Source organism: Argiope bruennichi, chromosome X1 (genome assembly GCF_947563725.1).
Source record: "Argiope bruennichi chromosome X1, qqArgBrue1.1, whole genome shotgun sequence".
Lineage (NCBI taxonomy): Eukaryota > Metazoa > Arthropoda > Arachnida > Araneae > Araneidae > Argiope > Argiope bruennichi.
In genome coordinates, this window is record NC_079162.1 from 72,344,697 (window position 1) to 72,369,220 (window position 24,524).

At 28.8% G+C, this 24,524-nt stretch overlaps 1 protein-coding gene across 4 annotated transcripts in view; it reads left to right on the forward strand.

The window, feature by feature from the left end:
- The window catches only part of LOC129958915 (grainyhead-like protein 1 homolog), a 220,731-nt gene that overhangs the window by 74,445 nt on the left and 121,762 nt on the right, over positions 1–24,524 (forward strand). For all 4 annotated transcript variants that reach the window (XM_056071651.1, XM_056071653.1, XM_056071652.1 and 1 more), the window contains exon 4: positions 20,415–20,569. In XM_056071651.1, coding sequence (XP_055927626.1) covers positions 20,415–20,569 — 155 coding nt within the window. The remainder of the gene's footprint in view (positions 1–20,414; positions 20,570–24,524) is intronic.

A 24,524-nucleotide genomic window follows, 5' to 3' on the forward strand; every position in this document is an offset into this window, starting at 1 on the left:
AAGGAATTATCGCATCATACTACATATTTAGGACAATTATAGAAACGTGTGTTGTTTTCATAAAAGCCATTATAGTTTCGTGGGAAAAAGGAGGAAGATTTATCTTTCCCGAACATCACTTACACCCATGATACTCTTAAAGTATGGATCGTGACAGCATTTAGGGGTGCAGGAAAACATCAGGAGTATTTAAAGTGTAATGTAACTTTCTTTTATTACATTCACATAGACTGGTAAGCAAAAATAACCAATAAGACTTATCGGTATTTAAAAGGTTTCGTTAAAATTAAGCAAGGATTTACAGTAGAATTTCATTTTTTTAAAATTTATCATTAAATTACTGTATCATCTTATTAGTTTCTTTACACACTTTTATGTAGCTTGACTTTTTTCATGTTTGTAACAATAGAAATATGCAATCAATTTTTATTCTGTATCTGATGTTTTGGAGTTTTGAAACTTTTAATATGAACTCAGTTGTGCTTATTGGTATTGGTACTCTATTTTAATGCTTTCAGAACTTTATCATTAGTTAAGCAATTTATTTGATTCAATTTTGATAGTATACAAATGGCGACATCTAGAAATAATTTAGAGAAAAAAAAATGAACTGAAAATTTTGAAATATTTTCAATATTGAATTTTATCAATGCTTAAAAGTAGGAAATAATATTTAACTATTTTTATAAAACTTATTTTCCATTATTCGAGTTGCGAAACTTTTTTCGTCTTGAAAGAGTTTACGGATTGCAGAAGGCGGAAAAAAAAGATCCTTATTTAAATACTGGAACTGAACCCCCCCCCCAAAAAAAAAGCGGAATAATCTTTAAATAAAGAGAATTAAGTATAATTAAACAATCTGACAAATAGTCATTATTTATTTCGGTGTGAGTTTTTATTGGCAGTAAAAATTGTTTTTGCTTGTTTGGAATTCTTTAACATTATTTAATAAATGCTTATATTATATGATAATGCAAGTAAGAAAATCAAAATCATATTCATTTTGTGCATTTTGTAAATTGGGTGTCTTCATAATCAAAGAAAATTAAACTAATATCACGATGTTTAGTTATTAAAAGGAAAATTAATAATAATGAAGAGCTTTCTCAAAATATTTTCCGCGAATTAGCTTGAATTTCATTTCTGACATTGGCCTTTTGCTCTCGTCATTGGCGATTTATTGGCCTTTTGAACTTAGTCACAAATTTATTAACAATTCCATTAGTTTTATATATATTTTATGAGACGATGAACTTATTAAAAGTTACCTTAAAACTTTAATTTAGAATGTTTTTAAGAACTTTAATGTAAATGCTAATTGTTGATGTTTATCTGATTTGAATCGTTTTCTTCTGACCTTCGGGAACAGGTGTTAATTAATGATTTTGAGTTCAATTTTTTTTCTATTAATCCTGAAAAGAAAATGAAATATGTTGAAATATTTATCAGTTGCCATTGCCCTTCACAAATTCAAAGGAAATTCTATGGGGAAGGCAGAAAGACGTGACACTCATTTTAATCAAAGAGATAAAATCTAATAACTATTTTGTGCTTTCCATTTCTTAACTCCTGCAGTATCTTTTTCATCTCAAAATGAATCGCAATCTCAAAATACAAATAACTGATGCGTTAGGATTTTGGAAATCTTTCTAATTCCTGTTTTGGAATAAACTTGATTTTATCGAGCAGCCCATAGTTTAAATCCAACATTGTAAATCAAGTCACAGAGTAGGTTCTTTAACATATTCAACCCTCTTGGTCTTTATTTGTAGAAAAGGATTACTCGAAATGGAAGCGACAATTATAAAAATGCTTCATTTTAAATTTTATTAATTTTAAAAATTACGAAAACATAATTATTTTATTAATTGAGTTTTATTTACAAAATAAAACTGTTTTTGTAAAAGATGTGAATTTTCAACAACCTGGTCTCTCAGTAACTTTCTCGCATTCCCTTTAATAAATGTACTTGTGTATTATTAACCATATGCTATTGGCGAATAACAGCTACGTAAAAGCCTATTAATGTGCGATCTTTTGTGATTTTTGGAGGGTAATTGATGACTGGGATGTGGTTAATACACAAACACCAAAACACAGAATGTATATTGGGATATTTTTCTCGTTCGACTGAAACCAAAATCTGGCAAAACACTACAATTGTAGTTTCAAAAACAAAGGCCATGTTTCTTAAATTTATGTTACTGCGCTCTTGAGTCTTCGAGTTTACATGCATGTGAATGCAAAGATAAACAGATGATGAATCCTTTATATCTAATTAAATAAAGTATTGGAAGTCTTCGAGTCTTGAGTCTTCGAGTTTACATGCATGTGAATGCAAAGATGAACAGATGATGAATCCTTTATATCTAATTAAATAAAGTATCGGAAGTATTTGAAAAATATTTTATAAAATATAAACTAAAATTCACGGGGTTTTTTTTTTTCTCGTCATATCTTCTCATAACTTTTGCATTATTTTAATAGCTTCTGCATTATCTACATATTTCGTCAGAAAAGATTAGTTTGCCCATCGTTTTCCAAAATAACAAGAATGCCATTGTTTCTTAGTGTTAACATATTTTATTCTGCGGGATCAATTTCGCTTTTCTGTTAAGGTGTACGTACACACTAGAAGATTTTTTTTTTTAAATTTTAACTTTAAAAATCCTGTTTTTTCACAGTAGGTCATTAATATATGTTTAAACTCATTTCAGTGAGAAAATTCCATATTACACTTATTATTAATTAATTAAATAATATTTAATGAGCTAATTAGCATATTTTTTAAAACATGATATCTTAAATTCTAATTTGTACAGACCAACAATTCTAGTTGGAAATGATGCCTAATATTAGTCTTCATGTTGTTTGCCTCAATCAAGCTATAAAAATATATAGCTTTTTTTAAACAATTTTTTCATCAACGATGAATAGAAAAAGCGAGATTTTTTTCTGTAATTTTAAGTTTTAAATAGATATTAAAAATTTATTTCTATAAATATAACTTTGATTGAGGCACAAAACATCCGCTATTTCATACAGGTTATTTTGATATATAAATAATTGTATTTGGTTAATTTCTTGTATAGTTATGATTGTTTGAATGAAGCAACATAGTGGAAAAATATCATTCTTCATAAAATGAGTTTTAAAAAACCGTAACTAGAGTTTTTAATGAAAGTACCTCAAGAAAAATAATTACAACTCAGAAATATTTCGAATATTGACAAGATATTGGTATCGTTTGAAAGCTAAAGGATCAGAGAACATTATTAAGCAATAAAAAAATATTCGATATTTTGAACGATTTTCGAAGTTTCAAGTGTTTACATACACTTTAAATGTATAAAAGTATGAATGCTTCGTGCGTTAGTCGAAGACGAAACTAAGTCCCCGATTCCATATATCTGATAAAACAAACCGATGTGATGCAAAATAATAGCAATTCAAGATTTTGAAAGGTTACTTGAACAAGGAAATAAATTGAAAAGAAGTCAAATTATACTAAAGAAATAATAATTCAAAATTTTGAAATGTTACTTGAAAAAGGAAATAAATTTAAAAGAAAGCAGATTATACTAAAGTAATGATAATTCAAAATTTGGAAATGTTTGTCAGAGTAGGAGACAAATTCCCAAGCTTTAAATGTCAAACAAAAGAAGCCGAAATATTGCGAAATGTTAATTCAAAATTTTGATTAAATATTTATATCTGACCAACGTCTTTTATTTTTCTTTAGTTGTTCGAGTAATTTTATCCTCTTTTTTTTTCATTATTAATTCATTTCTATAAGAACGCATTACTGTGCTTCTTTTTTACTCTAACATTAATTCTTCCGTTTTCAAGGGTTTTATTTCCTTTGTTCTATGAGAACTATTTCCCCTTTTGTTAAAAATATGCCACGAAAGACATTTTTTATAAAAAAAAGTTCTATAGTCATCGGTGCCCTTAATTAAGGCTAAAACAACGAAAATGACTAATCTTTGATGTAATCAAACCAAAAGTTCGCACAGCTTGGCGAACACAAAGGAATTTTCCGAGAGCCAGCGGCCTAAAAACACAGAAATAATGCCGAAGTAAGGAAGGGGGGGGGATACAAAATCAAAATAAATTCAATCCGAAATTTGGGTAATTGGTTTACTAAAGGAAATTTCTTCTCTAAAGCAAACACAATTATTCGAAATAAATGCCCTGGCACAGAAGAAGACCGCTATACATCATACAAATTACCAGCCTAAAGATAACGAAACTTGAATGCTTTTTCGGAAAATAAAGGCCTGAAAGTAAAAATAAAGAAGAAAAAGTGGAGCACTCGGTGAGAAAGCTGGTGATGCTACTGTAGAGAGATAGAAAACCGTTGTGTCCACCTTATTTTTTTATTTTTTCTTTTCTTGATTCTCTTTCCGAAATTTGCTCACTCGCCACCTGATGGAATCGCAAGAAAAACTTTAGAACTTCCTTCGCTTGGATGGACGATGTTCCTATAATTGTTCGACTTTTGATTCTTTTTCGCGCAAGTAAAGGTTTATGGCGGTAAGAAAAGCGTTGCAAGCTAATGGTGCGTTCAATATTTGACTTTTGCTGTTTATATATCCCCGCTTTACAAATTGCAAAAAGTTTATCCGTCTTTACAAATTGCAGCAAAAGTTTATGGCGTCAAAATGCAAGGAAAGTTTTGTAAACTATAATGATTTCTGTATTTGTTATTTGTGCTTTCTATATTTGCTTTACTAAAGTAGATTTTTTTTTATCCATCTTCTTATATCCTTACCAATCAAGAGTATAAGAAGATGGATAAAAAATAAATTATATGCTACTTTAATACAACTATAACATCTTCCAGTGACGTAATATGAAAAATATTGACAAAAATGTTGAAAATTATTGTATTAAAATTTTTAAATATATTAAAAATTGTATAGTTCTGAGATATGAATTTTTATGCTTTTCTTTCTTGTCATCTATTTATGACACAGAACATTTTACACGAGATAGGATTTATACAAAAATAATAATTCAAAATAGCTATTCGAATAAATTTTTAATTTATGACAAGCCAGATAATCTTAGTAACATGATTTTTTTTAATTGTATAGATTTGTGACAAGTCAAAGGATTTGAGTTCCACGTATTTTTCTCATTCTGTTCCTTAAATGAAGACCAAAAGTGGTAAAATAATAAAAATGTCAAAAAAATTCAAAGACAGTTTTTCTCGTCAATAAAATTAGCAATACTTTTATTGTGGCAAATGCGAAAAGGGTTTGATAGATTCCTAAGTAATTCAAAGCAGCGTGTAAGGAGGTCTCTAATGTTATGTCTCTTTAAATTGACTGAAAAATTTATTTCCATTTTTCGAACTTTTGGCAATTTTAAACTTTAATCTTCTGAAAAAAAGAATAAAAAATCCATACTAATAAAATATTTTAGTATCAATAATATATTTTATTCGTACTATTAGCCTTCATGAATAAAAAGGCTAAATTTGAACAATATTTCAACAAATATTTGGTATTTTTATTTCGGACTACGATTTCACTTTTTGAATGAACTACAACCCTTTACTGCTTGCTGCTTTTAGTGGATGAAGGTGCTTTTATATTTTACTATTGATTTCATTATTCTTTATTATTACCATATTTCAATATTCGTCTATGTTTAAAATTTATGACATCAAAAAAATTTGGAAAGAAGGTCTTAATTATAAAATATCTATTTTTTAACCAGACTTTAGATTAAATACTTTATTCGAAACATGTTAAAAAATTTTCGTGAATTAATGTTGAAGGATATAGCAAAGGGGTTGAAATGACACCTTTTACTGAAAACTACCACTTTTTGCCACCCTCTAACCATGTTGCGTACCAAAACAAAACTTCGTTCTCTTTTTCACGAGAGCTTATCATTTTTCTTTCGAGTTCTATATATTTTAACTCTAGAGAAGAATTTTTTTTTTATTTTAACGCTAGGATATTAACTTCCTAAATTAAAATGACGCCTTTCCCCCCTTTCTTTTTTCCATTCTAGAACTCTCATTTGAAATATGAATGCTGCCACAGTTCTTTTACATTTAAAGATCGCAAGATTTTTTAAAGAAAGAAATTCAGGAGGAAGAGCAATTATTTGAGTCTTCTTTCTAGCGTGACTTGTAATCTGACCGTACAATGCGGGAAAAATAAGTGTATGTCATTTTCATTGTGCAATATGTCAGATTTTCCAACTTCGGCCTGTGTTGAAAGTATTCTCATTATACAACTGAATATAGTTGAACTCTTTTTAACGTATACGTTATTTACAACAGCTAGTTCACCTATGTATCATAATTATTTATAATTTAAATCTCATGAACGTTACGCTCACTTCAATAGCCTATTTGGATGATTTTTTTAAAGAGTTGATGGCGTCTTAAGATAGTTAGTTTCCAGAAAGTTTTTGTAAGCTTTTTTTTTTTAAATCAAGCGATATTAATCAACAGTTTTTAAAACCAATTTTTCAAGCATATTTGTATGTGTAGAAATAATGGACTTTAATATCTACAATTTAAGTGATTTCGGGTGCCATGAATCTCACTTAAGTATGCACTTTAAATTTTTTTTTAAATCACTAATGTGCTCTACAATAATTTCTCTCACAAAAGAAATTATTCACATAATTTAGTTTCCTAGAAAAAAATTTTTAAGGTTTGTTGATTTAAGCGATTAACGGTTTTTGTAAAACTGATGTTACACTCATTTTCATAGGTGACGAATTTTCATAAGTTTATAAAAATAACAGATTTTAATATCTATAATTTAGGTGAATTACGCTTCCATTACACTTATTTATTTTACACACCTGTTGTAATATTTTTTAAATGATTAAATTATATGTTTAAGGATTAATAACCAAATTCCTGAAAACAGAAATTTGCATGTATGTGAAAAGAATTTTTTTTTTCGTCGTAGATTTAGATCAAATAAGTGAATCATCAAAAACGTTGTTTTTAAGTAAGATTTTTTCGTCGTAGATTTAGATCAAATAAGTGAATCATCGAAAAGGTTGTTTTGAAGTAAGATAAATAATACATTCGAACTTCATCTCATAAATTCATCGTTTTCAATTTTTATATTAATAGATTTAAACTCACCAGCGATATTTAAAGTCAGCAGAGTCAAATAGTTTGGTCCCAGTGTCTTGAACATATACAGTGGCTTTTTATTTCTCAAAGTTTTAAAGTTAAATACCTACTATCCTGATGTAAATAGTTTTAAATAGAATTTCTCTTATTCTGGCATATTTTCTTTATATATTTCCATATAATTTTAGGAAATAATAGCATAAAAACTTTTTATACAATCTGTTGCAGTTGTTCTTCCTAGTTGCAATTTTCAATATTTTAGAAAATATAAAGATACAGTCAACGATCAGCCCTATTTTCCCAAGAAAACCTTTTGAAAAGCGCATGCGCTTGCGCTTTTTGCAAATCCTTTACTATCTATTTTACTCAGTTTGGCAAATTTGGCTTTTGCGCCATAAACCACAACCAACTCGCATGAAAATACATGAGTTTTCTCGTGGGTATTCTGAACTATTTTCATTTGCTTAATTATCCATGAGTTTTCTTGTGGGTATTCTGAACCATTTTTGTTTGCTTAATTATCCATGAGCTTTTCATGTCAATTTATTTTGGCATTAAGGTTTTAATAATGCTTTTTTTTTCTGTTTTTCGTGACGCATCCTTGAATTTACGTATTTATTTGATTTTGCAATTCTTTACATACTCAATGAATTAACGCTTTATCTTTGGCAAAAAAAAGTTCTGATTAATTCATTTTTGTTGAAGCAATATCATTAATTATCTCAAATTCTAACTTGCGCCTTGAAGAAACGATACTCCGCATTTTGTTCTCTCTATCTACAGAACTTTTATTAAATTATTCGTAAACTTAATTATTTTACCTTTTATACTGATATATTCCCTTGAGCATTCTTAATTTTTCTCTTGGTGGCTCATATTCTATCTAGTTACCTTTTGATTGAATGCATTATGACTTTTACTCTTAATTCTTAAATTTTTAGATGATATATTGTACATTAAAATGTTATTTTTACCTTTTGTTTTGTTGGATTTCAAGCTATAAAATCTCAATAAAACAACTTGTCATTTTATAGCTGCATCTCAATGTCAAGTTGCTCTTGAAACTGTTTGAATACTCTTTCTTTTTTTAAATTTTAAATACGAATAGTTTGCGCAGAATAATTGAACATGAATCCTGCTCCATTAAATTCTACAATTAGCTGTAGCCTGATACGACTGAAATCTGATGTTTGTTTATATATATATATATATATATATATATATATATATATATATATATATATATATATATATATATATATATATATATATATATATATATATATATATATTGGCTTAACTGGGTCCATAAATGTTCTTGATTTCTACAATAAGAGGCTTGGCATAGCGAAGCGAGTTTGTTCCAATATAATCCTCGCAATAAATTAGAAAGCCTTCTGGTTCATTATATTTTCCCTAGTAATGTGTCAGCTACACACAGTAGATATAAACTTTTTTGATTTTTAAACCCTAATGGTTGACGCTCCATTAAACTCCACAATGAACTGCCCAAACTTCTAATTCATTATATTCTCCCCAGTTGTATGTCGAATATATTCAACATGACTGCGATCCAAATTCCTGCTGATGTAAGTGCAAGTTAATTACAAACATGTAAACACCTTGTCAGTTTCACATCCTTGAGAAGAAAACCATTTCAGGGAAACCTTAAGGCAAATACAATCTAAAATCAGCTTCTAATTTTAATGACATGCCAGAAGTCCGAAACGAAAATGTCATGGCAGCATATTATAACTTCCCGAAGACCCGCAGGTGGCAGTTTGTGGTTGGCAAGAAAGAATTCATTCAAGGCATCCTATGACGAAACAAAAGCGAGTCAACCATCTGCTTATCCATCAGGTTAAAGAACTCTTGGTTGTTTCTTTACCTCCTTTACGCTTGTTGTAAGAAGCTCGCCAAGAATTTTCAGACCCGTTCTTCTTCTGACCATTGCATATCTGGCGGAGGCGGGCAAGAATGACCGCTGTGAGAGCTGAAGAAGATGACGTTTTGAACTTAAGAGGTCTTACGGTTCTTTTTATGATGGTTTTTCTTTTCCTTTCTTTTTTTTCTTTTTTAGGAATGCTTTTTCTTTTGTCAGAGTAAATTATGTGAACGGACTTCTCTCCTCCGCTTTCGTTGTTTTAAGGTCGACGCTGTTTGAGGACCTGGCTGTTCTGCTTAGACCTTTGCACGGCGACCCGGACGTGCATCCAAATGGTTAGGAAAATAAGATTTCATTAAAATGCAGAAAACTGGCGGTATTCATGTTGGGTCGGTCGCTGTGATTCGTGCTTTTGTACTTAGGCGTGTTGAATTTTCAACCTTTTGTGTTCAGGAAGAATGCTGTATGGGAAATTACACTTTTTCAAAAGATTTTCTCAGCCTAAAATTTTTGAGGGGATAATTCAAGAATATTTTTCACTCTCGAGTCATATTTTTTTAATTATTCTGAAAACCAATCATGATAATATCGTGCCAATTTTGATAGCTCTTAATTTTAAAATTATGACTATTTAATGCGTGTGACACATTCGAAGGATGATGATATTCATTTTTAGTCGATCTTTGTGATACACGACTTTTTATGTAGGAGTGATAAGCTTTCTAGTTTTTGTGTTTGGGAAGAATGCTATTTGGGAAATTGCATTACTTCAAAAGATTTTCTCAGCTTAAACGTTTTTGGGATATTTTAAGAAGGATTTTTTTTCTTTCTCGTGCGACATTTTTTTAGTCAGCTTTTTTTATTTTTTCAATTAATAAACCATTTCCAAAAAATCTTGCTGCTAATTTTAGAGCTACATACTTTTTTAACAAGGTCTTGAATAAGCATGAAGTATTAGAAATTAAGACACTGAATAAAAATACTTTAAAAGTAAGTTTATATAAAGATCGAACACTTAATTTAAACGAAACCTTAAGATTTAATTGGCGAAATTTTTAAAAGTTGCGCCACTTTTAAAAGAATCTAAATATTTAGATAGATGAAATATTTGTCGATATAGATTTCTTTACCAATTTCGATTTTGAAAAATAAATTTGCAGCGTTAGCAGAACCCAAGTGTTTAATGAGGGAAAATAAATCAATCTATCTTATAACAATAACTTCTGCTTATTTTTATTATTAAATTTCGTTTAAACCTTTTGATTTGTTTGAAATTTTTATCTTGTACTTCATATTTCTAATTACAATTAAATCTTGCTGCAACAGCAATTATTTGAATTTAATTTGGAAGCTATTCAACCATATCAGAGGGAAACTGATATTGACTTGCAATAAAAGAATTTTGTGAGGTAATTAAGAAAGCAAATGATATTGACTTGCAATAAAGGAATTTTGTGAGGTAATTAAAAAAGCAAATGATATTGAATTGTCATAGAAGAATTTTGTGTGACCTTTAAGAAGACAAAGATACCGAATTATCCGAAGGAATTTTATAAGATATTTCAAAAAGCAATCATATAAATTTATAACAAAACAATGCAATGAAATTTTTAAAGAAAACAAAGATGCTAACTTATAAGAAAGAAATTTCGTGAAATATTTAAAAAAGCAAAAATATGGATTTATAAAAGATGAATGTAAAGTGCCTTTTTAAGAAAGCAAAGGTACAGAATTTTTAAAAAGAAATTTTGCAAGATATTTAATAAATCAATAAACCAGTTTGTAACAAAGGAAGACAGTGAGAGCTTTAAGAAAGAAAAGATACTAAATCGTAAGAAAGGAGTTTATTGAAATATTTAAAAAGCGTTAATACAGAATTATAAAAGAGGAATGTTAAAAGACTTTTAAGAAAGCAAAGATATTGCATAGTGACTAGAAATTTTGTGAGATCTGAAAGAGAAAAATTTATCACTTATTAAAACAATGTTATGGAGTATAGACTTTCCGACACATTTAAATTTTTTAGTACCTACAGAGATCTGTTTCTTTGTTGGAATAATACTGAACTTGGTATTCAGTATTCTCCCTAGAGGCACATGAAAATTCGTTTCTTGTTAGGAAAAGTCATGAGAAAAATTTAAATTTTTGTCCTTCTCTTTCATTTTCCAGACTTACTGCCGTGATGTGAATATTTATAAAGTTTATGTAAAATATAGGCGGTGCGTCTTCAACCGAAATATATGAGCTATAACGAATTGGAAATGCATGCAATGAGCTGATATGATAGTCTGGCAGCAGTTAACAGGAAATTATGCCTTTCGTTCATTTGATTTACCCTATAAGAATAAAAAAGAAATTTTAACCAGCAAGATGGTCACCCCGAAACTTTCTCACAGGCCCTGTAATAAATGCACTTGTGCATTATTAACTGCATGGCAGTGGTGGATAATAGTTACGAAAGAGCCTAATAGCGAGCGATCTTTGACATTTAATTGTTAGGATGATGTTAATACAAACAAAATAAATTGAATGCACACCAGAAAACCGAATACTTATTTCGTACACTTTTTTTCCGTGCGATTGAAACCAAAACCTGACATAGAGCTAAAATTTTTGTCACAAGATCACAAACCAAATTTCATTTCTTTAAGTCGTTGCGTTTTTGGGTTATCGCATCTACATGCTTGTAGAAGAACAGGCCGACATATGGTCGATTTTTAGGTGAATTTCATACAAAATTTATTAAAAATATACACTTTAAATGTTGAGATTGTGAGTCAAGTTTTATTTTCTAACTTGCTACACTTTTGAATAATAGCCTTTGCATGCATGTAAGAAAAAGACCGAGAGATGGTCATAGAGGAATTTCTTTCATAGAGGAATTCGATATAAATTTACAAATTTAATGTAAAGTGCATATATCAAATTTCATTCATCTAGCTCAAAACCTTTTTGAGTTATCATGTTTACAGACTGACAGACAGAGCGACAGATAGACATAATTCCAAAATTCTGTTTTTCGGACTCTAAAAAGCCTCTAACGTGGAAATTCGTCAAAACCTCGAATTCGATTTTTTTTGACGATTACAATACTTCTTTTTTGTGTACTTCGTATACGAGAAAGTATAAATAGTAAATAACTACTCTTGTGTTACTATTATTTACTTCTAACAGTAACTGTAACATAACTATTACTTGCATTGCGCTTATATATTCAGGTACTGAATTCAGCATTAGCTGATAAGTAACACTTTATTGATTCCATTTATCATTTTTAGGTTTAAATATCACCGGAAAAATCTTTAATAATAAACGAATGTTTTCTTCCTTATTTGTATTTGAAATATAAACAAATAAAGAAACTGAGGCTAAATTCATTTCTTAAGTAAATAACTAAGCACAATAACCTTTTAAAAACATTCAGTTGGTCATTGGATTTACGAATTTAATGCGATGATCACATAAAGAAAAAAAAAATATTTACGAAAGCTTCAAATTTCTTAAAATTATATACTTAATTTTCGAATATAAATACCATTATTTTAAAATACTTTAATAAGCATTGGTCACTATTAAGGGAAAAAAATTTCGAAATAGTATTTATCCCCTTAAAAATTATCTTGAGAAAATTTTAAGAATTATTTTTTGAAATGTAAATCCATTTATTAAAAATTATAATTATTTTTTAATATATTTATGGATTAAATTTGGATATATGAGTATAAATTGAATTAAATTTTCAAGTTGAAAAAATCATAAAAGTCAGTTTCAATCAGTTTGTCTATTTAAGACAACAAAACCACTCTTTTATAGATACAGATATATTTAAATCATGCTCTTTTTGTTCGAGATAATTTTATTTTTATATCAGAAATTCATATTAAAGTCATGTAATCTAAATTTTTTTCTGCTCAGAAATAAGAAAAAGTATAGTTTGATTATCGTTATGATGCCATTTTTTTCACCAGGTTTTACATTTTCGTTCTGAAATGAATAAAAGGTGATAGAAGGCACCTTTCTTTGAATGTAAAAGTTTTTTTCTTTCAAATCACGTTAACCATTTGAATTGCACTATATTCAAATATTGGGAAAATCCGCTTTTTCATCTTGTTTTTTAAAATTCAAAAGGTCAGAAAGGTAGAAAAGAAGTGAATTTTGAATAGCATATTAAGTTAAAAAGAAGAAAAACATAGAAAGTTACGATAAGGAAGGATTTTCGAGAAAGGTATTTATCACTGTCTAGTTGAATAGCAAATTTAATTTGTATATTAGTTGATGTGGCCGAAGGTTTCTCTGGCTAAATCCAACACTTAAGCATTTATTTTCGCGTGTTTTTTGTGAAATGTGTGAATAATAATGGAAAAAATAAATTAATAAATAAAAGTTTCAGTTTTTTTCAGTACTATGAAATAAGCAGAGGGGCTAGAGCAGTTTTTAAGATTTTGCTAAAATACATATTACGCTATTTAGGCTAAATTCTATCTAATACAGAAGCCGCCCTTTAATGTGATCACTTTGGGACTTAAAAATGTTGATAACAAAAATGAAAATATAATAAATAATTTGATAAAATAAAATAAAACTATATTTTAATCACATCATAGTAAAAAAACACTTATGTCATGACTACCTATAATTTATTTCAAAAATAATTTTAAAAAATCCTTAATTTTTGTTTAGAATTTATTATTCCTTAACAGTCTACTTCTATATTTTTCATGCTCGCATTGTTTTAAAAATTTGTTAAGTAATGCTACATGCCAGATTTCAAATTAACAAACACTTCACTTATTTCGGTATTTGTTGAAGGGTTTTCGTTAATGCATTCGTCCTCATCGAATTCATTAACGTTTATTGCTTGGTTTTGATCACAAAAAGCTCACGAGTTTTCAAAATTTTGCAAGGAAGAGATTGTGAAATTTTCATCTGCGCCACAGTGTTGCGACGACTCATTTTAGGTAAATTTCTTTACCTGTTAAGAATTTCAATTTTGTGTCTAATATTCAAATCAGTTTTTTTTAAAATCAATTTCCATTCGTAATTCAATCGCAGGCAATACAGATTTATGCCTATACTACAGATTTCAAGACATATCTGTAACGTAGTTATCCGTTTAAACCAATCCAGATCACTCTAGTTCAAGCCAAAGAATAGGAACCCCATTCCGTGGGGGAAAATGACTCCTAGAAAGTTCTTGACAAATGCAGTAACAAATTCCATGTGAGTCAATTATTAATAGTTGTTGGAAAACAGAAGATCAATCAATTCTCTATTTCAAATCCGATAGCATTAAATGATGCAGTGATCACATTAAAAGAATATTTTTGTGTATATTTGAATACATTCGTTCGGGACCAGAGGATTTTGATAATATAAAACGAATGATAACATTAACTGCAATCGCATTAAGTGGCATTAACTGTAGTAGCAATTTGACATTATTATTATTTTGAAATTAATGAGAAATTGATTAGTAACCATTGCTATGGTTAATTAACTCATTCATATACATAAACAACGATGTTTATAATTATATGAATCATTAATCAAGAATTTTTAAAAACATAATTGTTGTTGTTAAGCAATGTTTTGTTTCGAGAGTCAGTAAGTCGAATATTTTAAACATGATAATGACTATTTTTTCTATTTAACCAAATTGAATATTGAGTTGTAAAGAATAGTTTCGATATATTTTTGTGAAAAAGAGGACATTAATATTATTTTTACTTCATCTTTTTATATTTTAGTGTCTTTTTATCTTTATTATATCTTTTTATATTTTCTACTCGAAATCCATTAGGTTATACATATATATTGGAAATTTTTACTGAACATGAATTATAAAAGGAAGAAGAGGATCTAGACTATTTTCCCAAATATAGTACTATTTCAATGTAAATTTTAAATTCATCCGAGAAGTTCAGTTGAAACTTTTCCTTATGACAGGCATTCGCTTTTCTAATGCAGAAAGTTCCTGCCTCATGGTGAAATTATATATAAAAAAAAGACCTTTTTCCAATCTAAAATGCATTGTGAGTACTCATGGAGCTGTATACTTTTCCAAAACGAATTCTATTATAGTTTATCAAATCTGCGCCCCAGGGTTTTGCATTGATTACAGCAGCCACTTGTGCCATTCCTTCTCTTTCCAGTTTCTCACGTTAGGTGACACACTGTTATAACACTTTAAATAGCTGTTATTTTCTCAATGACCTAAGAAAGTTTTAAAGTTCGGACCTATCTAGCATGCGCAATTTCCTATTCCGTTTGAATTTGAGAACGGCAGAAAGACGTCCAGTGACCTTCCAAATGGAGGAAAGGAAAGCTGAAACCGTTGGCAAATAATAACGAAATAAGAATGGACGTTGAAACACATCAGTAAGAGACGCTTAAATAGCTCCAAAGGTCACGAGTTAGCCCCTTGACCTTGATGCAGAAAGATCCCACAATTCCATAGGTAAATAGAATTCATTTACGTTAAGGGAATGGAGCCTGTAAGATAATAGGCCCATTACTTCCACCATATTCGAATTCACCAAGCGATTTCACGCTGCTGGTATGTTATCACCTATACAGTTGGAGTACGTAAATATAAATTTATATGCAATATGTGAGAGTTTGGAGTGTTTTTTTTTATCCCTTACTCACGTCTAAGATGAAAACTATCATCTTCAATGCCAATTGTGTCAAAAAAAGATGCTCTTTTTGAAATTACAAGGAACAATTTCGCTTCTTTTCTTTTAATTTTTTGTGAGGGAAGCTCATTTCAGGATGCACAAGTAAAGGAAAAATGATCCGTGAATTTGGCTTTTATATAACATATAAAATTTTTTGGTATTGAGATTAGAAGTAATGCATTTTGAATAAAGTATTGAATCGTGCAGTAACCTATCGAAGAAATGGGAGATTTTTCCGAAAATCATTTGAAAATGTTATTGTTTATGAGAGAAACACTATCAGTCAAATAGTTTTAAATTCTATAGAGTTAAAAATATCATCTTCAGTGCGAATTATTGCCAGATAAACCTCTTTCTCTTTAACTCATACGGAGCTATTTTATTTATTTATAGTTTTATTTCATATTTTTAAGAAGTAGTTTATTTTAATGCTTAGAAGTATATGTAAACTCTCACACTTCGATTTGATCATAATATTTATATTTTTTATAGTTTCGCGACTCGAAGTAAATCGTGAAAAAGCGTGCTGAAAAAGCGAAGCATTTTTACGAAATTCTTTCGAGAAAGATATGATCAATTATAGGAGTACAGTCAATCAGATTTTTTAAAAATTTGATTGCTTCAAAAATTTTACAGTTTTTGCGAGATAGATTATGGTTAAGGCTCAGCAAGTATAGGATTTACAGGAATCTATATTATTGTATTACATTTTATTTCACTTTACTTCATGAATATACAGGGTATCCACTTTTATCATGGTTCAAAGGTTAATTTTTAAAGGCTTCCAATTGGAAAAATGCTCTAAATGACATAAAGATTTGATATTTTATGTGATTTGAGCCAATAAATATACCACTAAAAACACAACGAAGTCTGAAATTTTACTCAGTCTTTCGGTTTTATTTGCCATGTTTAATAAAATATTCTTGATACTCTAATATTTAAAAAAAATCTATTTAGTAATTAAAATTGTCCAAAGTTTTGCATATCACTATTTCAGACCATTTCAATGAAATCCCGAGGAAGATCCGCTGATCAATGAGCGGTGCTTGGCCTAGGCAGCTCTTGATTGGCTTATAATAATGGAATTCAAAGCTTCTTAACTCGTCCAATTTTAATTGTTGAACATTTTTACTTAAAGCTTCAGGGATATTTTATGAAACATGGCTAATAAAATCAAGAGAAGTCAAATAAAAAAAAAATTAGAATTCATAATTTTTTTACATTTATTTACTCAAACAACATAAAATATAATTCTTTATTCCATTTAAAATATTTTTCCAACCGGAAGAATATGCCTATCTCTAACAGGTTAGAAAATAGCTATTGAACCAAGATTTGATTTCATCTTCTGTATATGTACTGAGTTTAGAACAGAACAAGACTATTTTGACAATAACATAAAATCACACAAGAATTTTATTTCTTTTTATATATAAGCAGCAAACCGACAGATATTCAGCAAAAAAGTATGAATGTCGAGAATAATTAGGACGGTATTAATTAATATTTAATGATGCAAAATCTTATATTGATTTTGGAAAAATGAAATTTGAAAGGACCAATGAGGGTAAAAAGGCATTTTAAAATTTTTTCTATACGTATAAGATTAATTTAAAAAGAGAAAAGATTGTGCTTTAGAATTTGTATTGAAATATCTCTTGAACGTTTCATTAAAAAAAAAATCAATTAATCTTAGTGTTACTTAACATGCACGTAGTCAAATTTGAAGTAATAAGTAAATAAGCTAAGGCACAGAAGAGGTAACTTAATGTTAACATTCAACAGTTTAAGAAAATAAGCGTTGATCTCTTTTTTTATGCATTCTTTTTAATCAATTAATGATTATCTATATAAAATTAACAAGCAAATAACACTGAATGTTTTTATGTAATTTATATATATTCCCTTGCAAAAATCCTTTAAAAAACTATAGATTTTTCCACTGTAACTAATCTGGACTCTTTTTAAAAGTTACATGCATGAGGAACTCAGATATTTAATCACAGGAACAGCCAAAACTATTTCAAATGTAAAAATGGTAAAATCTGTTCGATTCATATACTTTAGAAGTGCGAAAGTGAAATTGATCTTCATGCTTCATGAATTCCTGCAGCTGAATACGGATTACAAACAACTAAACTTTTTTTTCCGCCATTGATAATGAGAGAGAAAGTGCTGTGGATAATATGAAAAGTTTCAAGAGGAAAGGATAAAGTAAAATTAAAATATCAGTTGGAAGATTATACTAAATCGTTTTGTAACAGTTTTTCGTTGCAATTTTTCCTTGTGAAGGTAATGAAACGTATCAAATAAGCTCTTAAGTTTGCCTCATACTATTTAACAAAAAACTATCATAGATTTGTTAATGAATAACTTCAAATATATTTCAAGAGAAAATTTAACACTTTGATTTTATTTTTGAGACATGACGCACAAATACACACATGCAGAACAAAACGCCACCTAATACCCCCTTATCCGTAACCATTCTGGTCACTGAACGGTTTGATGCCAGACTATTTACAGAAGAATAAACAGAAATAAATATGCACAGAAGTTACAAAAATATGAGAAATGATAATAATATGAAACCGTTTACTGCGGTTCTCTTTGGGTTTTTCGTTTGGAAAATTAAAAGTGCGTTTTTCAGAAAAATTCTCTAAAATTTAGATCAAGTTGAATGAAAATACTGCAAAAAATATCTTTAAACTATTCTTTAAACTTTTTAGTCATTATTCTTTAAAAGAAACTTACCCACTTCAAGGACTGTTACAATAAAAAATGTTTTTCTTTTACAGCGTTGCACGGAGACGTATAATTAATGGAAATGATATTTTTTGGAGTTTTGATACAGTAACAATCGATAGCTCAGGAAAAAAGGTGCAGCATTCGAACTATAATTGCAATCATTTACGAAAATCAATAGTTTCGTCTGGAATACAAATACTCATTGGAATGGTAGATTATTATGATTGCATATATTTAAAGAAATTTACTTTATTTTCAAGCTATTATTTCGATGTGCTGAGTAAGCCAATCATTTAAATATAAAAGAGGAAATAATATTAAATTCCAAAAATTCAATTTTAATTGAAAGTTCGAGTAGTTATTTCAAAACAGTTGGGTTTGGTTATGTTTGATCTAAACCTTGAATAAAAATTTAGTTTAGACTATTAAGTTGCCTTTCAAAGATCCAAGACTATACATTTTGACAGAGCACATAGTTAACAAACCACCATTTTTAGATTTTTTAAAATACTTATGCTTTTATTATTATTTAAATACTATGATATCAAAATATTCACAATTTATTGATTTTGTTTTTTTAAAAAAAAGTTTCTATATTCATATATTCTAATTTTGTATTCCATTCTTTAAAAGATCTTTGAATTGACTAAACGAACAAAAATCTTTTTTTTTTTGTTGTACTAGAATGAAATTAGACAGTCTATCGTTAAAATTCCATTTTTCTTCCTTCAGTAATTTCATTTCAAAAGTAGAGGGTGTTTGATGCATGGGAGTTTTTGACCGCCCCTTCGTAATGTTTGACTTTAAAAAATGTTATCAATACAATACTCTCTGTCTTCACAGTACACACCTCAAGACATTTATATCTCTTTCTACCATCTCATTCTGTCACTGGAATTTGCAGTTAGAATTTCATAGAAAGAGATATTGTGACAAAAAACTAACTAGAAATTAAAATTTAAATTTAAATTTAGCAACTTAAAAAAAATTAAACTCAAAATTTTCACAAAACTGAGTTAGGCATCATTTTGAAATGGAAAAGGCTTTCTCTTTCAAAACTAGAAAGAAAGGGTGAACTAGAAACAGGATAAAAAAAAAAGTTTTGCTATCTTTGCTAGACAGCAGTACTTTCCATATGATTCACTTATAATATTCGTTAAAAAAAAAAAAGAAAGAAAAAAAAAACTTATGAGACGTTGAAAACCAGAGTAGACCAAATCACACATTTCGCTAAAATGAGCTAGGTATCATTTTGAAATGAAAAATATGTGTTTTTTCCCCCCAAAACCAGAATGTATTAAAAGCATTAGCCGTCCTATACTGCCAGTGACATTTACTACACGGTTCACTTACAATGTTCATAAAATACGATGCCCGGCTCAGTTTATAGAAATTGCATTCTGGTTTTCAGCTATAAATATTCTTTTTAGTTAGTTTTACCTCCGATCATTAGAATGCACTCTGTTATTTACATCTTAATAAGCCCGTTGAGTAGAAACAAAATTTCTTCTGAATAATATTAATTTGCATTTACATAAACAGATAAATTCTGATGTGATAAATAAATTAAACTTTCCTGAAATGTTATGACTTTAATTATTGAAATAATATCTAGCTCTCTTCATATAGAATAAACGTTCTATATTGCTGGTTGAAAAACATAATTTTTCTGTTATATTTGTTTCAAGTTGTGTATTTAGGAAAAGGCTCAACAAAATCGTCTTGACTTAAAACATTTCAGTAACGTTTGTTGAATATATGTTTTAAAGCAAATTTTCGTTTATTCATTATTAATCGGTGCTTTTTTATTTTAAAATTTTAGTCGTTAGGAGTCGCAAAAAGTTTTCTGCGTTCTGTGGGAAAAGATCAATTCGTTTTTCAGTTCTCAGCCACATTTTTAAAAACCTCAGAAGTAATTTCTTTTATTTGAAATGATAATCATTGTACCTCTAATAATTATATCATTTTTTATTTCTTCCCTTAGATTTTTGATTACTCGGATCTCTCACAAACACAAACCATTCTTCAGTCGGATATCGCTCCAAGCAGGCCCGCTAGTTCGCAATCTGGATCTTCTAGACGGTCATGGCATGACTATGGTCGAAATGCAGAATTAGATAAAGTACAGATTCCTAAATTGTAAGTATTTTTGGAATTTTTCTGCTTTATAATTCATTTAAAAATTTTTGTGATATACAAAGGTTTAGCAGAATTAAATTATTTGTAGTCATAATAGTGCCATATTTAAGTGGTATGCGTTTCAGAAAACATTTGACGCAAAGAAAAAGAAAGAAAATAAATTCAATACACCCTCCCCCCTTTTAACTTCTATTGAGTTTTTGCATGCTTTTAAAGAAGCATTTTGTAATAGATTTTCCACTCCCGTTTTCAAGTGTTAAAATTTTAAAATTGCTACATTTTCCTGTTTTCGATATAATACATCTTTTCAATGTTTCTGGAATTTAATTATAAGTTAATCCATTATTATAACTATATTTTGAAACCTCGAACCAGTAGTGCCACCTGGAGAGGAATTTGAGAAAAATTGATTACAAGTTTCTCCAATATTTCCAGTAATCATTTTTGAATTAAAAACTAAAAAAATGGGAAATAATTAAAATGAAAAAATTTTGCTTCTTAGCTCATTAATAAAAAATATTTTTAAAAATTGTTTTTAATGATTTTACCTAACATATTCTCTGAATTATTTACTTTATATCAATTAATTAAATTAATTTTATAGCATTTATGATGCTTAGTAATATTTTTTCGGCTTACAAACGATAATCAATATGCATTACGATTGTGATCTTCATTTTTATCGATTATTAAGTAATATTTGCACTAGAAATTCAAAAAATGTCTCCTCGACTTTTTAAAAAACTTTTTGTGTCATTCGCTTCCTCATATTTCTGAGATTCATACTGTCGAGATTTGGCATTAATTTGACCATTAGTATTTTTATACGATGCTGTAAATAACGATACTTTAATTCTAGCCAACCAAATATTTAAAGAAAAAGTGCTGTAAATTTAAGCGTAATTGCGTGTAGAAATAGATTTTAACAATCTGGTAGATGGGAATTTTTTCGAATAGCACATTTTTTTTCCTCTCTCTGTCTTTTTTTTCCGCTGCATCAGTAGTTCAGGTTTATAAACAATTTTCGACTTAAGTTAAATCTATTGACTCAGAATTATAAAATGACGAAATATTAATACGTGATACTGGAACTATATAATTTTTCGTAAAAAGATTCTAATTAAATAAAGTTTTTAAATTGCAGAACTTTTAATTGCAACTCAGTTTTATTCTATTGAATCTGAATTATAAAATGGCTAAACAGTAACCTAACCTAAACAACTCAAGGATCGTATAATTTTCCTTAATAGAATTGTTATATATTTCAATCGTAATTAAATAATTTTTTCGATTTACAGAAATTTATCCCTGCACAGTGAAAATTCGAAATTAAAATCGAGGTTTGAGGGATTTTTTTTTACTGGAACTCAATCTAATTCCATCTGATTTGAATTATGAAATGTCTGAAACTGACACGTGATGCAGGGATCGTCAAGGTTATTCAAATTTTATTTTTCCACTGACAGCCGTCGGAAATATGACGAAGGAAGGAAAAAGAAAATTGAAAATATGCATTGTTCAAAGAATATAAACATCCAAAATTAATTTCGTGATCTATGTTAGTACTTTTTCCAACTATGGATTGTGACGTCAAATGATGTGTGCGAAACTTAGGCTTAATCTACCTTTGTCTTAATTCTATATAATATTCGAAAATAATTTAGTAAACAATTTTGTTTTGAGATTATTCATTCTATCATTAAAGCAAAACCAGTTCAAAGAATATTTCTAGAAATTAACAAGAGCAAATGTGATGATTTAGTTTATTTAATTTGACTTTTTTTATAAAGCCACTGAAAATAATGGTAACTTATTTCTTGGATTACCAGCCAAACAGAAAATAACACATAATGGTGAAATACTGTTTTTTGAAAGATGGAAAGGCAAAAAAAAGTGCATTTCAGTTGGCTAGCTAGTTGCAAAGCTTAGTGATATAATTTTCACGGTTCAAGTAGAATCAAATAACTTCCATACTATAATTCAAAGAACATCATTTTTGAAAATTAAAAATAACTGTCTTTTTTTATCAAAATCTCCTTGTAAAATAAGGTCAAGACCTTTCATTTTCCATGTATGTGTTAGTCTTCTTTATTATACTTCAAATACAATACCAAATGATAAAAAAGACAATTTTCAAAAAGAAACGGGAAAGCACAAAATGTTTTATTCCAATCGTTTTTCTAATTCCTAACAACAGTGGCATATTCTGTGTGGTACCATCATATTCTAACAGCTTTCATCTGTTCATCCTTTTTTATTGAGATTCAAAGTAGACTATATAAAAATTAATAACTGCTCCAACTTCTATCAAATTTTTTTTCATAAAAATAAGGTCAAGAACTTTCACTTGAAAGAATGGTAACATATTAGTTAGCCCTCTTTATTCTCAATGGAATACAATGCCAAATGATGAAAAAGACAATTTTCTGAAAGAGATGGGAAAGCATAGAAAGTGATATTTCAATCATTTATCTAACTCCCATGTTCAGTGACATATTCTGTATGGTACCATCAGAACCTAAACAACTTCCATCCGACCAGCATTCCATAATGAGATTCAATAGAAGTCCCAACTCCTCCCCTGATATTATATCCAAGACATGAAACAATAGAATATGTAGAGGACCCACTTCTAACACCCCCACTTGTATAGTTGGCGGGTTCACGGCTCAATAGACAAAGCATTGTTCGAGCAGAACTCGTGAGTTACCAATTTCTCTCGAAGAATAACCGCTTCAATATTTGAATATAACGGCGCAGGGTGGCAAGAAAGTTTAGTTCCGGCGATGGTGCAATTTTATACATAGTGATAATGCAGCTATTTTAGCGTGACTGACTTTTTATTTCCTGGACTACACCCGCAGCAATGCTCTGTAAGAAAATGATATGTACTTACTTGGTTCCCCATTTCATGTTTGTAGTACACGAGGTGTTATTATCGCTTGCTGGGGTTTCACTTGGTATCATTTTTCTTTTCTCTTTTCCAATTTTGCCCCTAAGGCGTTGAAGCTTCATTGAAATGCAGGAAATACTATTAAATTCTGGTTTCTTTTGTTCTGTGAGAGATAATATTACACTGTAAGGTGGTCGAGGTTGTGACCTGGCTGCTATTTCCAAAATAAATAAATAAATATATAAATAAAAATAAACCCTGTGAACGATCTCCAGTGCCTAACTTTTCCACTTGAACGTTTCCATGAATAGTTAAAACTGTGTGAAGAGGAGTGATAGTAATTATATGGTAGAGTTAAATGGCACTGGAATAGCTTCTTCTATATGTGGTTTTGGTGATGTTATTTATATATTTTTTATTTGGTGCACGGCTTAATTTATTCTTTTAATTTTGACACCATTCCAGAATTTGTAGTTTTATAGAATTCATTTGGTGAATTAGAAATAAGTCAAATACAAAGCCTCATCATTGTTTGAGACCTACATGAGGATAACAATTCCTTTTGGAGAAGAGCAATCTCAAGATTTCTCAATTTTACTTGTATAATTACATTTCTTTTATGAGTTATTTTTGAAAGGACATTATTAAATCTAACTGAATTGAATTATTTTTGTTCATGGCATTTTTTTAAAGTGACTGCTTGACTTCATTTTCATCCCTTGTTTTTCGTAAACCTACTTTCTCAAAAATTTCCGCAGTGAAATAATAAAAATATCCTCCTTATTGTTTTGCGTTGTTATAAATAGTTAGCTTTATATTCGTTTAAAGAATTTAAGATTTTGATTCTTGTTGAATATACTTGAAGTTTTTTTATGACCAAAATTTGTCATTCAATTTATTTCTCATATTTATAAAATATAATGATTCCAATTTAATTCATATTTCAGCCATGAAATATTTTATTTTCTAAATTTTTTATTCATAATCAAACTTTTCAATCATATATAGTATTCTTACGGATGAACTAAATAAATTCCTTCTCAGTTTGTTTCCTTTGGGTAT